The 14,082-nt window shown below is 40.2% G+C and overlaps 1 protein-coding gene across 8 annotated transcripts in view; it reads right to left on the reverse strand.

Moving 5' to 3' along the window:
• Positions 1-829: 829 nt before the first annotated feature.
• runx1t1 (RUNX1 partner transcriptional co-repressor 1) overlaps positions 830-14,082 on the reverse strand; it is a 56,999-nt gene continuing 43,746 nt past the window's right edge. For 5 of the 8 annotated variants that reach the window (XM_084423593.1, XM_084423596.1, XM_084423597.1 and 2 more), the window contains 6 exons: positions 13,528-13,778; positions 12,557-12,654; positions 11,139-11,340; positions 10,843-10,911; positions 7,063-7,253; positions 831-5,395 (listed from right to left, as the gene is read on the reverse strand). In XM_084423593.1, the coding sequence (XP_084279719.1) occupies positions 5,117-5,395; positions 7,063-7,253; positions 10,843-10,911; positions 11,139-11,340; positions 12,557-12,654; positions 13,528-13,778 (1,090 nt within the window). In that variant the 3' untranslated portion in view covers positions 831-5,116. Of the gene's footprint in view, positions 5,396-7,062; positions 7,254-10,842; positions 10,912-11,138; positions 11,341-12,556; positions 12,655-13,527; positions 13,779-14,082 lie in introns of all 8 variants that reach the window. The other 3 variants (XM_084423594.1, XM_084423592.1, XM_084423591.1) reach the window with 2 other exon arrangements.

Consider the following 14,082-nt stretch of genomic DNA (forward strand, 5'->3'; position numbering starts at 1 on the left):
AGCTGTTTTTCTCTGTTTGAGAGAATCCATTTGTATTGTTATCGGCAGAGAACAGTTCTCCGGACCTCGCTTAATTGAGGGTCTGTCAATTCTCGCCACTTGATAAAAAACGCGAGTTGAAACGCGAAAGGTGGTAAATGGCAGGAATATCACAGTGTTTCGACTTATCCTTAGCTTTATGATCTCTTAAATGGTAATAAAAGCAGATAAGGGGCGTAAGAGGTTCACAAAAGCGTAGACCTCTCGGAAGAGTCGTGCGATTCTCTGAAGGTTTTGTAATGGCTAAGCGATCGCAGGGTTCATTTTGGCGTGGCTTGGGGGGCGGACGCATTTATAAAGCCTTTCGGCCGGGACGAAGGTAATTGCTGGACTAAATGTGTTGCCCTGTCAATGTTGCTGTCACATTTCAGGACAAAGTGGGCTGAATATTTCACATTTTAACATTTCAACATTAGGTAAAATGTAAAACGGGGGACATGGGAATTAAGTGACACTTTAAATACAGACCTTCCACACTAATAGCTTCCCTTCAGAGAGCATTTACTCTTCAGTTCACAAGGCTACTTACGTTGGGGATAGCAGGCATTTCAAACGGCCTTTCAAAGGATAATTTCACTTCAAGCTTTTCTCGGTTCAAGTAGGCTATACGTACATATACCAAAACACAATTTACTCAACCTTTAACAGTACGTCTCTTACTTGCAGTATAGCTTTAGTTTTGGAGACATTTGTTGTAAAAAAAAAAAAGAAAAAGGCCATTTGAATTGAGTTTAGAAATGCTTATTAGTCTTTAATTCCCACACCTTTTGACCAATAACCATGACTTTTCAAGTCACTCCAAATCATTCTTGGTAAATCATAATTATGTCATAAAAAAGACATGATAAAAAGGCAAAATGAAGAGATACTAAGATGTAATTATGAGATAAAATGTCAATGACAAGAAATTACGAGAAGTCATAATTATGACAAAAACAATTATAGGAAAAAAGTAAAAAATTATGATATAAAAACAATAATTTGAATTGAATTCAACAAAATGTTGAAATTATGACAAAAACAATTGTTTTACAAATTTAAAAGTTCTTTCTTTATTTTGACTTTTTATGTCCTAATTATGATTTACATAACCGTGGGAACCCTAAAAAAAAAAAAAAAAAAAAAAAAAAAAAAAACCTTTTTACATTTACTGCATCTTTAGGATGAACCACTTTGTGGTATTCCTCATTTTCTAAATTGCTAAATGAATAAACGTCAAAGTAAACGATGCATTCAAACAGAATGCGCATTCTGTTCTGTAACATGCAACAGGTACAAAGTACTTAGTACAAAAAATAAACCCACAGCCTCCAATGCAGGTATGAACATATTTATTACACAGTAAAGAGTACAACAATACCAGAATCATACTGCAAAGATTCACAGACTGACAGACCATTTACTACAGCCCCCAAAAATGAGAGAATAAAATAAAGAAAACAGATTAAACAAGAAACCACAGTTCTGACATAGTAGACTCAAAAACCCTAGAGTATACTGAAACGGTGTGACGAGAGACCACACCCTCCCAGCCCACCTGTAACCTGTGGTTCATGTTTCCGTTAAGTATTGCACAACAACTTTCATGAGTTTTTTTTTTTTTTTTTTTTTTTTTTCACAATAAAGATTTTCGAAGAACCCTATGACTGCCCGTCCTGAACCCACCCCACCAATTCATTTCACTAAGTTTCCACGGTCCCTTTATTATCCCAAAAGTTGTATTAACTTTACAAACTGGAGGAAAAACAAAAGAAAACGTAAGAACACCTGGCAAAAAAGGCATGCGCAAATTCACCAGCCGTTACTTTTCGCTCACGTTTGGTGCGAATCCCCCAATAACACGAACCTAAATGACACTGAGCGGCCAAGCGTGTCTCACAACAGAAGACATAAACGGGGAAAAAGAGGGTGCAGGATAAGAGGAGGGCAATTGGAATATATCACATTTCTCATCTTTGACCATTTATTGAATAGTGTATATCAAATGGAGTCGACACATTTTTTTACTTTGAGTTGACTCAAAGTGATTTGTACGTGTGACAAACTTAAAATGAACATAACATTTTTTTTTTTCGTTTTTTTTTTTTTTTACGTATTCTATTTATTACGTTTTTTTTTCGTTTTTTTTTTCTTCTCATGAGGTCTGCATTGTTACCAAGTAGTGATATGGTTTGCAGCTATATGAGCTTTTAACTTTGGGTTTAAGTCCTGTTCTCATGTGCCCATTTGGTTTGACTAGACCAGTGTCCGCTCGGCGACTGGTGCTCCTAACGTGCTGTCAGAGGTAGAGTGAGACTTTTTGCCACCGAGGAAAAAAGGTTGTAGCAAAACAGACGTACTAGAGTGGGAAGGAGGAGTTTCTTAATGCTTTGTCCGTGCTTAGTTTATTCAGGTCACCCTGATTGAAGTTACTACACTAACTGTATGTATTTTTCAAAAATAGTACATTAGTGTTTCAAGACAGCTTAGCTGGCAGGTTCTCTGGAGATGTGTACAGGTGTCTTACACCTTTGTTTTTTTGGATTGTTTAACCGTAGCATGCCGGAGGAGGCCGGGAGTGCATCCAGGGCCAGCCCCTCCTCCAAAGAGGTCAAATGCACAGCGTTTAGCACCATGGTTTGGGGGGGGGGGGAGTGCAGCTAAGTGCTGGTTTAGACCCCTCTTCCTCTTAAGCCATTGGCGAGGTTGTTTAGTTTAGTTTTAGTTTCTCACATGGCTTTTTATCTTGAGCTGAAACACTTAAAGGTTTGGTTATGCGCCGTTCGTGAACGAGAAGAGCTTCGCTTCGGTCGGGCAGGTAGCCTTTTGGGGTGACGTTCTTATGACAAATCCGTTTCGAGAAACGATACGGAAAGAAAAAGGACGACAATGAAACGGTTGTGAAAACCTAGCCCTGGAGGATCTAGATATGGGATCCATCTTTTCAGTTATTGCTCAATCATCCACACATGAAACCCTCTTTTCTTAGGACCTGCTACATGGTTTTGAGTGGCTCCTCCTCCCTACGATCTGAACAGGGCTGGTCTTGGCTCTGGACAGGGGAGAGTTAAAGGTTTTCGAATGGAAACGTTGCTCAATGTGGCTTCCCCTGATAAACACGTCGAGAAAACAAAAATGCATTTAAGTGAGTCTCTTTTGTCATGTTTAAATCTTGGATAAAATCAGGTTTTGGTCCTTCATGTCTGTCTTTGGCTGTCTTCCATGTTAATTCTTTTGTAATACTGTGTATCCTGGTGCTCTGCAGTGTTAAAGCTGTCTGTTTTTCACCTCTGCATTTGGAAAGTTAGTGTCTTTTTTGTATTTTTTTTTCTTTTTTGTAGAAAACAAAAACAACATATACCATAGCGTTCAGTATGCATGTGCATGCACTGTCCTTAACTATTCAAAGCAAAATGTTTAGGAAAAAAATGTTAACAAAAGCAGACTGTGATACTTCTGTTTTGTCTTTTTTCCATTTTCTTTTTGCTCTTTTTTCATACTTTTTTTCTCCATTTTTTTTAACAAGAAAAGAAAATCACAGATATGTAACGAAGCACTCCAAAGATAACCTATGAAGTGAGGCTCCCTATGAAAAAAAAAAAAAAAAAACTGCCAAAAGAAGCATGCCGAGAGAAACCGTGACAGTGCAAATACATTTATGTACGTCCCATGTACAAAAACATTTATGTTAGCATTCCATGTAACATGCTAGTTCTCAGAAAAAACATCTGAATGAGACTGAAGTAGCAGCTCTGAGAGATAGCGTTTGCCTTTCGAGGACAATGGGAAAAGGGTTTTTTTTTCTTTAGAGAACTACAAGGGGACTAGCACAAACACATACAAATAGAAAAGCAGCTTGCAAGAAAGAGGGAGAGAGCGAGAGAGACAGAGAAAAAAGAGAAAATATGTTCTTCCTTTTTGCACCTAGAAAGACTAAAAAGTTGTGACCGTGGTTTGAACTATTAATGCGTCGTCACAATTGTCCAGCACATGTACAATAAATAACCATTGGAGACGGCACAGGACACAAGTGTTTAACACAATGAGATCTAGAAGGGCAAAAAGAAGCAGAACGAGGACTGATGGCGAGAGATAGGCAGGACAGGAGAGGGCTCTGGACTGGTTCCAATAGCCAGTGATTTATGGGTTAATTCTCAGCCCTTTTTTTCCCCAGCGGCTGTCACAGTGAGGTTCTGACAGTCCTGCTCTGGTGGGCCGATGACTTCACTTCCTGTTTTGGGAGCTGATGGGAGTGCATTTGGGATCAGGGCTCAGAGTGCATCCTTCATTACGCCGTGTAGTACTCAACATCCAGCACGGGCCCTCCTCGCCCCTACATTCCTCAGCGAAACAGCTTTTTATTTCTCGAACCATTGACCTGGATATTATCTTGCAGAAGAGGGACGAACATCTGCGTTCCTTCACAATCTGCTGCACATCTGCAGAGTTCAACGCACGAGCCAGAAAAGCCATCCGCCGTCTACTCCACCACGTCCGACACAGATGCCCTTCACGGCATGTTTTTTTCCCCTCAACATTTCGTTGTCTTCTTTACAAGGAACGCTGTCCTAATAATATTCAGAGTCTCTGCTTACATCAGCTATGAAATATTTCCTTGGTTTTTGTTATTTAAAGTGTCTTTTAATGAGGTCAAATAGTTTCATATCCCAGCTACTGGATAAAGAGCTTTGAGAACAGAACGGAGGAGAAAAAAAAGAAAGAAAAAAAACCCGACAAAAAAACAAAATGAAGAGGAGGTCAAATACACTCATCAAGAGGTCCCAGCTGTCTACTCCATTTGTCTTCTTATTTACAAGAATGCAAGAGAGCCACAACATCAATAAACGACATTACCAGCAGTAATCGATAATAGCTGTAGTAACAATAAAGAACAATGAGAATTTCAAACAAAGAATATCTTTGCGTTCTCTATCATGGCAAGTCAATATGACCCGAAATGGACCTCCTGTGGGTGATCGCCCTAAGTACAGTCTTCTTTCTTTGTTAGTGCGCTAGCTTTAGCATTTTGGAGCGAGCGAGTGAGGCAGGTGAGTCAGTCCCCAGTCTGCTGAGGCTTCAGGAAGGGTCCGCTCGGACTCTAGCGCGGCGTGTTCTCTATGGTGGAGGGCGTGCCGGGTGTGGCCGAGCGGGGAGTGGCGGCGGACGGCGTGTCCGCTGGGCTCCCGGCTCCGCTGCTGGGGGTGGCTGAGGAGCTGACGGTGGCCGGGGTCTCGCTTTGCTGCTGTGCCTGCAGAGTCTGGCCACATACGTGGTGGTGCTTTTCCCAGTCCTTGTGCTGGCAGAAGGAACCGCAGTAACGCGCCGTGTTGCAGCCGCTGCAGGTCTCGCTCGCCTTGCGCCCGCAATTCCAGCAGCTCTGCATGGGAAAAGAGGGAAGGTTGAAGGGAGGTTTAAACTTAGTGCTGGGCGGTATGACCAAAAATGTATGTTTATAAAATGTATAGTATATGACGGCAATATTGTAGAAAATAATCCACATTAGTATTAATACAGGTTTGCAAGGCTCCACAAAATGATGCTGTTTACAAAGAGGTGCAAAGAGGAGCGGCAGAAATATCGGTTTCCCCGGTAACGGCTGTACACAAAGCAGCGCAGCGCTCCTGAACGCTGCTTTATCAGGAAAGATAAAGTAAGATTAAATGAAAATAACATCGAAACTTTTCTAAAGACAGTCAGTTCCCTTCAAAGATACATTTATATAAAAACACCCACGCCGCGTTTTGACTTTGAAACGTGCAGTGCTCGTGTTTATTCAATGATGTCAAAGCCATTTGTGGCAGGCTGTGTTGATATTGTGAACCAATGTATGGGAAACACTAATATAATTTGACAGCTATTAATTATAGTATCCATCTTCACCATCACACATAGTAACACATACAGCTGTGCATCACCACAGTGCAAAAGTGAACACACCCCAAAGGGACCCTCTCGCGTCGCGCCGCGATCCGAACGTTGTTTAAGCGACATACACCGGTATTGCGGTATATTAAAAATTCTTATCACAACAAATCGGTATGAGCCGGTATACCGCCCAGCACTATTTAAACTGTAATATATTCAAAAAATGATATTTCTTTCCATGGGTATTATCCCAATTAGGAAATAATAGATGCACAGACCTTTGAGAAAAGTGAGCGAAAGTCTCGGCTCATTAGCAGCAAACATTTTCAATTTGAATTTAAGTGTAAATAGAGAATTCTGCTTTATTTTTCTGCTTTGAAAACATGGAAATAATGAGCTAGCTGGGGAAAAAAACCCAGTCATTTTACCCAGTTCCACATGGCGCTATGTGAGGACACATTTGTAACAGGTTAACTACAAAACGCTCAAAGATCACACAGAAACTCAGGTTACCACTGTGGCCTCGTTGTGTTTGTCTCCGGGCCAAATAAGAGCAATTATCACAAAGTCTCGAATGTGTCCCAGAGACGAGAAGCCGGAGTTATAAACGGCTACCGACGCAATCCTCCGGAGAGACGTGCATAAACATGGCTCGTGCAATTAAACTCAGATGCGTGCCGCCTTTCTCTGCTAACTGATTAAACGAGCCGTACCCCCGCTGTGCACAGACACTCGGCGCTCCCTTCCCAATTTCCCGCATCCAAATCAGTACCACCTTAACTGTCCACATGTTTCATTTAGTGGAGGAAACGCACCGCTCTGCCTGAGGTGATAAATGCAATGTTATATTCCTCGGCTCTGCGTGACACCAGCCTGCATGAGGAATTATCTGGGACACACTTTTCTCTTCCCCCTGTGCTTTTCATATGATCTATATGTTTCCCTACAGATTTCCATACTAAGGAGATCGAATGTAAGTCATGGAAATAAAACAACCCAACCAAGTAAATCAGGCATGTACAAATCATATAAAATATAAGAAAATCCCCTAGATAATATCTAATGCAAAATTTAATAAATTATGGACTATATTACCATCCCAATGAATCATTGTGCAGTATGTGAATGCTGCAGCTGTTCGCTAATATAATAATGTGCGGTAGGCGTACAAGCTGTTACCTCACTAGAGTCCTCCTGCTGGTTGATGACTGACAGCGCGTCCTCCGCCGCTTGCCTCTTGGCCTCGGCCACCGTGCGCTCCATCTTGGCTCGCTCTGTGCTGATCATCTCGTGTGCCTTGCGCTCAGCCTCTGACACAGCTTTCTGCAGCTCAGACATAGCCTGCCTCTTCACCTCATTCACAGCCTCTTCTGAAAGAAAGAGCACAGTGCTTTACAGTGTCCATAGCACAGCAACAGAAACCCCAAAAATTGTGTAGAATGAATAACCGATGTATGGATCACATATAATCTGCAGCTCTGCTATCTGCAGAAAATCGGACAAACTTATGTGGTGAGAATAAAATTAAATGTTTTTTAAAAGTCGAATATTATTTTAAATGTCTTAATCAACCTGTCTACATTGTGTTACATCAAGTACATTTTAAGGGTCAGACTAAGTAGAAATAGCTCATTAAGTTAACAACTGCACATGTTGAACTGTTGACATGACATCTCACAGCTAAAGATCATGCCTTCTAAAATACTAGGGGTGTCACAATATATCGCAATACAAAAATGCAATAATATGTATCGTGGATAGTGACAATCTGTATCTAGTGTCACCATTGCCCTGTGCATTGGGTTAACAGCATCAAGTCCAAGCCTATTCATTTCCACCCCCAATGTAATACCAAATTTAGCATTTTAATCAACGGTACATTTTTTGTTAACCTTTTACCATACTTCTTAAAGTATCGCAATAATATTTGTATCATGAGTTCAGTATCGTGATATGTATCGAATCGTGACATGAGGGTATCGTTACACACATTTAAAAAACACTTACCTAAAAATTCTAATTAATAGATACCAATTCTAATTTAAAAACAATAGTATCTGATATTTTGTATTCATTCAAAGTAACTCAGCTAATTAGTGTTCATTTTGAAAACTATTTTTACGTTGTTTAATTGATCCTATTGGTTTGTTTTGTTCAAAAGCAGCTGAGAGATTAATCTGGGGATTAATTAGAAACATCAATTTTTATTTGAATGTGCTCAGATGACTTTCTGTGTTTGCTGAATACAAATAAACAAGAATGGAATGCTTTTGTTTAGCCTCAAACCAAAGACTCTACTGTAGTGCACAAGACAGATTACAGGTAATCCTTGATATTTTTCCCTATGAAGTATAAATGTATTTCCTTGAACTCGCACTTTATCTCTACTTTTACATTGTTATCCCATTAACCGTAAATACTTCTGGCAGGAAAACTCATCTCAAGAGCAGACTAGGGATTTTTTGTGTTTGTTTGTTTTCATTGTTCAAGGCTGCAGCCTGACTAATTGCATATGCAAATCGGGCAATTTATATTTAAATTATGCATTTCAATTGCGCCCCCAAAGGACCATGCAGATCAGGATATGGCACTGTGTGAGAAAAGGGTTTGAATATTCATCACCTACTGTACACAGTCTTTCTAAAGAAAAAGGCATTCACCTCTTACGTTTGTCAAGACCGCTTTAAGGCAGTTCTGACTCTTAACTCTAGGGTTAGTTCTTGAGGGTGAGTAAATCACAGGGTAATTTTAGTTTTTGGGTGAACTATCCCTCTAAGCCAGCGAGTTTCACGGCCCCTAGAATTTTTTGTTGTATGACAATCTGAACATGCACTATTTCAACAGACCCTCTGCTTAATAAAAAAAAAAAGAAAAAAAAAAGAAGACAATTAACGCATGTAAATCCCAAAACACCCATTACTCATTATGAGAATACGGACAATCCTTTTAGACCATGCGCCTGGCGCGCCGACCATTTTTCCCGTCGTCAAACTAGCAAAAGTGGATTCGGACACGGCCTAAGTGAACTTGCGCCGTGCGCTTAAGACTACGCGCTTAGATCGTTAAAATAGGGCCCCAAGTCTGGATCGGATTCAGAACGATGATCAAAACATAGATGGTATTGATCGCTTCCATCAACACCTCCAAAGCTTCACAGTCCTATACCTCATCCTGGGTCGACATTTCATTCGGTAACATTAGGCAGTTTTGATTTATATGCTGTTTAATGTTGATGATAGCTTTATTTATTTTTTACATACGCATTTGCTTACATATGCTATCGCTTGTTTCTGCTTCTTCACATGTCTTTTGATCTGAAGATTCTGTACTCTTTCAGATGTCTAATAGTGCCCCCTACCGCATAACAGTGAAAACACGGATAGCCGTACATTTTCGTCAATGGCGGGGAAGCGGTGTCTCATAAATGGCGGGAAATCCCGTCAATGGCGGGGAAAGAGTTAAAAACTGTTAGCTTGTGTAACCATCACTAGAGGCGTACAATAGCTTAGAAAAATACTATTCTTAAGGAGTTTTAATAGACTAAACTGTCATGCCAGTCTCTTGTTTTGCAGAAATGGATGGCTGTGGTTAAGCAGACCCCAGTCTTAAATATGAAGGATTATAGAGCCAGGGACATTTTCATCAAGACTGGACTGAATTGTAAAACCATGGTGGTTTGGTGCACAGAGTCGTCCTCTTGATGGGCTGAGGTCACGGAAAATGCACCACATTCCCTGATATGTTTTACTGCATCTATACTTCACTATTCAGATGGAATTTCAATCTGCGGTGATTTGTTTAGGGTGTTACTACCGCCGTTGTGTTTCAAAGGCAACGTGTTAGCTGAAATGAGCGGTCTTAGAGCGTCTTTTGTAATGTCATTTTCATGGCAAAGTTTGTTTGCTTTTATAAAGCCTTTGGTAAGACCACACAGTGAAGACAAACTGCTTCAGCAGATGCGTCTGTCGTGTATTAGAGAGCCGAAGCCAAGGTAAACAATCTGCTATTACAGAACCCATCACTTGTCATATTTCACACAGATCAACTGCTCTTTAAACAAAGCCTTTTAATATCTTTATCCGTCTTTTAACCAGCTCCTCTGCTGTGATAAAACAGAGTGCCGTGGAAAGCTGAGAGCCTGTTGCACAGCTAATGGCAAGAGTGCTGAAGTGCTGTAAAGGCTGGGAGCACTTATGTGTCCTGTTCAGCCAGAGCAATAAAAGAGCTTTATGATCTGACATCACTGTTGGAATGTGTAGAGGTGCTTCCAGTGAAAGCCAATCACTGAACTGCCCAACACACGACTCAGGGACATCACAGGAGTCAAACAAAATGCCACAAAAACAGACAGACTTTTCAAAATGCACTCTAGAGCTCCAAGATCTTCTTCTGAACATTTTTGTCAATGTTGGTTTTAAATGTAAACGCATGATGACAAAACCTTTTAATTTTTAATAAAATGCAATTTTTTTAATAGAATATATATTTTTTCTATATTTATTGACACCACAAGTGTGCATGAAAGGAAAACAATTACATGTTTATTTTCAAAAGCATTAAAATAATTTTATCTGTCATAAACATATTAATTAATGTATTATATTTTACTTATCATTTATTCACTTATTTATAAATGTAGGTTAATTTATTGTCCTTTTTTTATCTGTGCATTATTTTTTTAATGATTTTGTCTAGAGCTTAAACTGCAATTATATGTACCTCATTTGTTGTGCATTAAATTTGCACCCCCCTGAGTTTGGTGTAAAATCGACCAGGCTCCTACCTGACTGCAGTTCTGCATACAGATAACTAACTGACTGACTGATTGAATTTCAGAGAGCTTTTAAATCACAGACAGGCTTTGAACGAGCTCTGTGTGAATAATTTAGCTTTGATTTTCCACCTGTGCTTATGAGTATGTGTACATGTTTAAAAAAGTGACAAAGACAGCATGCTAACCGGCTTTCTTCCAGATTTCTTCAGGTACATATCCAGACACTGGCCTGTGAAGGAGCTCCCTATGGATATCTGTAAAAGAGAAAACAAAGGACACTTCATTTACAATGAACTCAAAAGACAGCAAATTTTCCCAGTCAAAATAACAGATAAATTACCATATTGTCATCAAGACAATTGGCAAATCAACTGTAAATCTGTTCTTTTTTAAGATCAGACATATCAAAATAGATGTAGGAAATAGGACGTGATGCTTTCTGGGTGATAGAGACACACATCTTGTGCTGAATGTGTGTTACCTAAAGCATTGCTTTCTTGGCTGGCGGGGCTCTGCTGTCGGGACTGACTGCTGCTGGTGCTGCTGGTCTTCTTAAGGTCTTCAGCATCACTGTAACGACGGATCCAGTAGTTGAGCTCCTCCCGGTCGGCCTCCTGACACCTCCGCAACACCGTCAGCGAGCGACGTGTCTTCTCCACCATATCCATGATGCAGTTCAGGAGCTGTCGGGGAGATACAGGCAGAGTGTTACCAACACAACATCTTCTCTAAATAGAATTGACCAAATTTAGATATAAAAATATAATGTTAAAAGGCTTACATTGAACACTGACTCACACATCTTTATGTTTGAAGTCATTAAAACACTGATACCAACCACTGAGAAAAAGTTAATGCTCAGTTTTTTTGTTTTTTTTTTTGCTCAGGAGACATTACAACTTAAAGGGTTAGTTTACCAATTTTTTTTAGTTTTGTCATTAATTACTCATCCTCATGTTGATTCAAACCCATAAGACTTTTGTTCAACTTCAGGAACACTAATGAAGATCTTTTTGATGAAATCTGAGATTTTTCTGTCCCTCCATTGACAGCTACGCAACTACCACTTTGACGCTTTAAAAAGTTCATAAAGAGTGTATTATTGTAAAACTAATCCATATGAATTGAGCAGTTTAGTCCAAATTTTCTGAAGAGAGACAATCGCTTTATATGATGAAGATCTAAGTGGGAAATGGAAGCTCAAGCATGTTCGCTTGACATGTGAGAACCAATGAGGTTCATTCTCGTGTTACGCAGCACGTTTGAGCTTCTGCAAGAACCAATAAGGTTTGTTCTCACGCGTCAAGCAGGTTCGGTTGAGCTTCTGTTTATGTTCACTCTGATCAATGTTTATGTGAATAAAAGCCTAAATTAAATCTGTTCATCATATAAAGCGATAGAGTCTCTTCAGACAATTTGGTCTAAACCGCTTGGTTGATATGGATTAGTTTTACAATCTCTTTATGAACTTTTTGAAGCGTCAAAGTGGTAGTTGCGTAGCTGTCAATGAAGGGTAAGTAATTGATGATAGAATTTTTTACAATTTTTGGGTGAACTATCCCTTTAAATAACAACTGTCTCATATGTTTCTCCTGAAACTCTTTAGACACAAATAAGCAATTGTTCACAAAATTTTGATCTTGGAATAACTTAAAAAAGTTTGCATTCATGTTAAACCAGACTTCAGGGTCATTTTGTGAAAGATATGAGAAACAGAAGAATCACCATTTGAGCTCAATATAATCTCATTGCTGTCTAGAAGTGCTTTTATGATCAAGCAAAAACAAAACAAAACAAACAAACATGCAAACACACAGAAATGACTAGCAAACACACTTCCCATGTTCTCTCATTCTCTCACACACATACACTTTGGATAGTAATAAAAAATGTTATTACTTTTCTTACATGGTCAAGGTGCTTCCACTCTTCTGCCCATTCTCTGTCTGTGAGCCTGTGATCTATGACTTCCTCCTGGCGTGTGCTGCCGTGCATCCCTGACACAGAACGAGAGAAAGAGAGAGAGCGAGTGTTAAACGTGTTACTATTTGGGCCTTGGTTTTCCATTTCTCTTGCTTGCCCTCAGCGGCATGTCGTGCCCGTCTGTTTCACAGCCATAGCTCACCCGCTTCCTGACATCCTCCATCGCTCACACACTCTTCATTCCTCACATGCTCTCATCCCTCACTCCGCTCTCCCGTGCTGCCTGCAGGCACGCTCTCTCCCTCTCTCCACACCGCACCAGAGCTGCCAGGCTCATGCATATCTTGTGCATATATCACCGGCTAACATGCTTGAGTATTTTTAGCACATTTAAACCTGATATGGCGAGTTGGCTTTATGTGAACCTCAAATCATTTTTAAAAGAGTTTATGTTCCTGATCCAACTGAGCCTCGCCTGGTTTAACTTCTAAGAGTCTGAGCGGCATGCAGTGGACTTTTGAGGATTTGAGGCATTGGCAAACTCAGCCTACATGTATATACATATATATATATATAGTTTGTAAATTATCATTATTTTATTATTGTTACTATGTATTTAATTTACAGTTTAATAAGCACATTTTCCTCAAAAAAAAAAAGTCCTTTTATCCGTGACTTTCTATATTATTGGGGCCTATTAAAGACCATAAACTGAATTTGAGCCTCATTTTATTTGAAACTTGTTTTTTACCCTCAAAATTTATAGGCCTCTCACATGAAAATGGAATATTTTATTCATAAAGTTTGAAGATTGGAGGCAATGGTGACAGCAGCCGTGGAGAAGGTGGCTTAAATTGCGTGTCTCAAGCTCTAACAATCTTTCACAGCACAGTAACGCTCATATTAATGACTGTCCCCAGATGCTGCTGTAATCTGCCCTCTCTTACCCAGAGGCCGAGGGCGGTCGCGGAGCTCGCGGTGGTTGGGGTGGCGGTAGGAATCTCTGTAGTGGTGTGCGATGGCCATGTCGTCCAGACGGTAGTGCTGTGGAGGGGGCGGGGTGGGGTGTGGCAGGCCGTTGGGCGGGTAGGACAGCCCGTTGGAGGGGCTGAAACGCTGGCCGGGACTGATAGTGCAGGGCCTCTTGTTGGGGTGCTCGGGATGGAGCGGCTCCCGCTCAAAGCCGTTCTCTTTGGTTCTGGAATAAGAAGGAAGATTCCAGAGTGAGGAACAGGAAAGAAGTAGAAGTGTTGCACTGACGTTATACTAATGTAGAAGTGTTGCACTGATGTTGGATGGATGGATGGACAGATAGATAGATAGATAGACAGACAGATAGATAGATAGATAGATAGATAGATAGATAGATAGATAGATAGATAGACAGACAGACAGACAGACAGACAGACAGACAGACAGACAGAGACCTTTTCTTTCCTCTTCTACACAACTGGTTGTCTTTCCATGTCAGGGACAATGTTGACTCACTAGTTTGTTTTTGT

Source organism: Rutilus rutilus (genome assembly GCF_951802725.1).
Source record: "Rutilus rutilus genome assembly, chromosome: 11".
Classification (NCBI taxonomy): Eukaryota; Metazoa; Chordata; class Actinopteri; order Cypriniformes; family Leuciscidae; genus Rutilus; species Rutilus rutilus.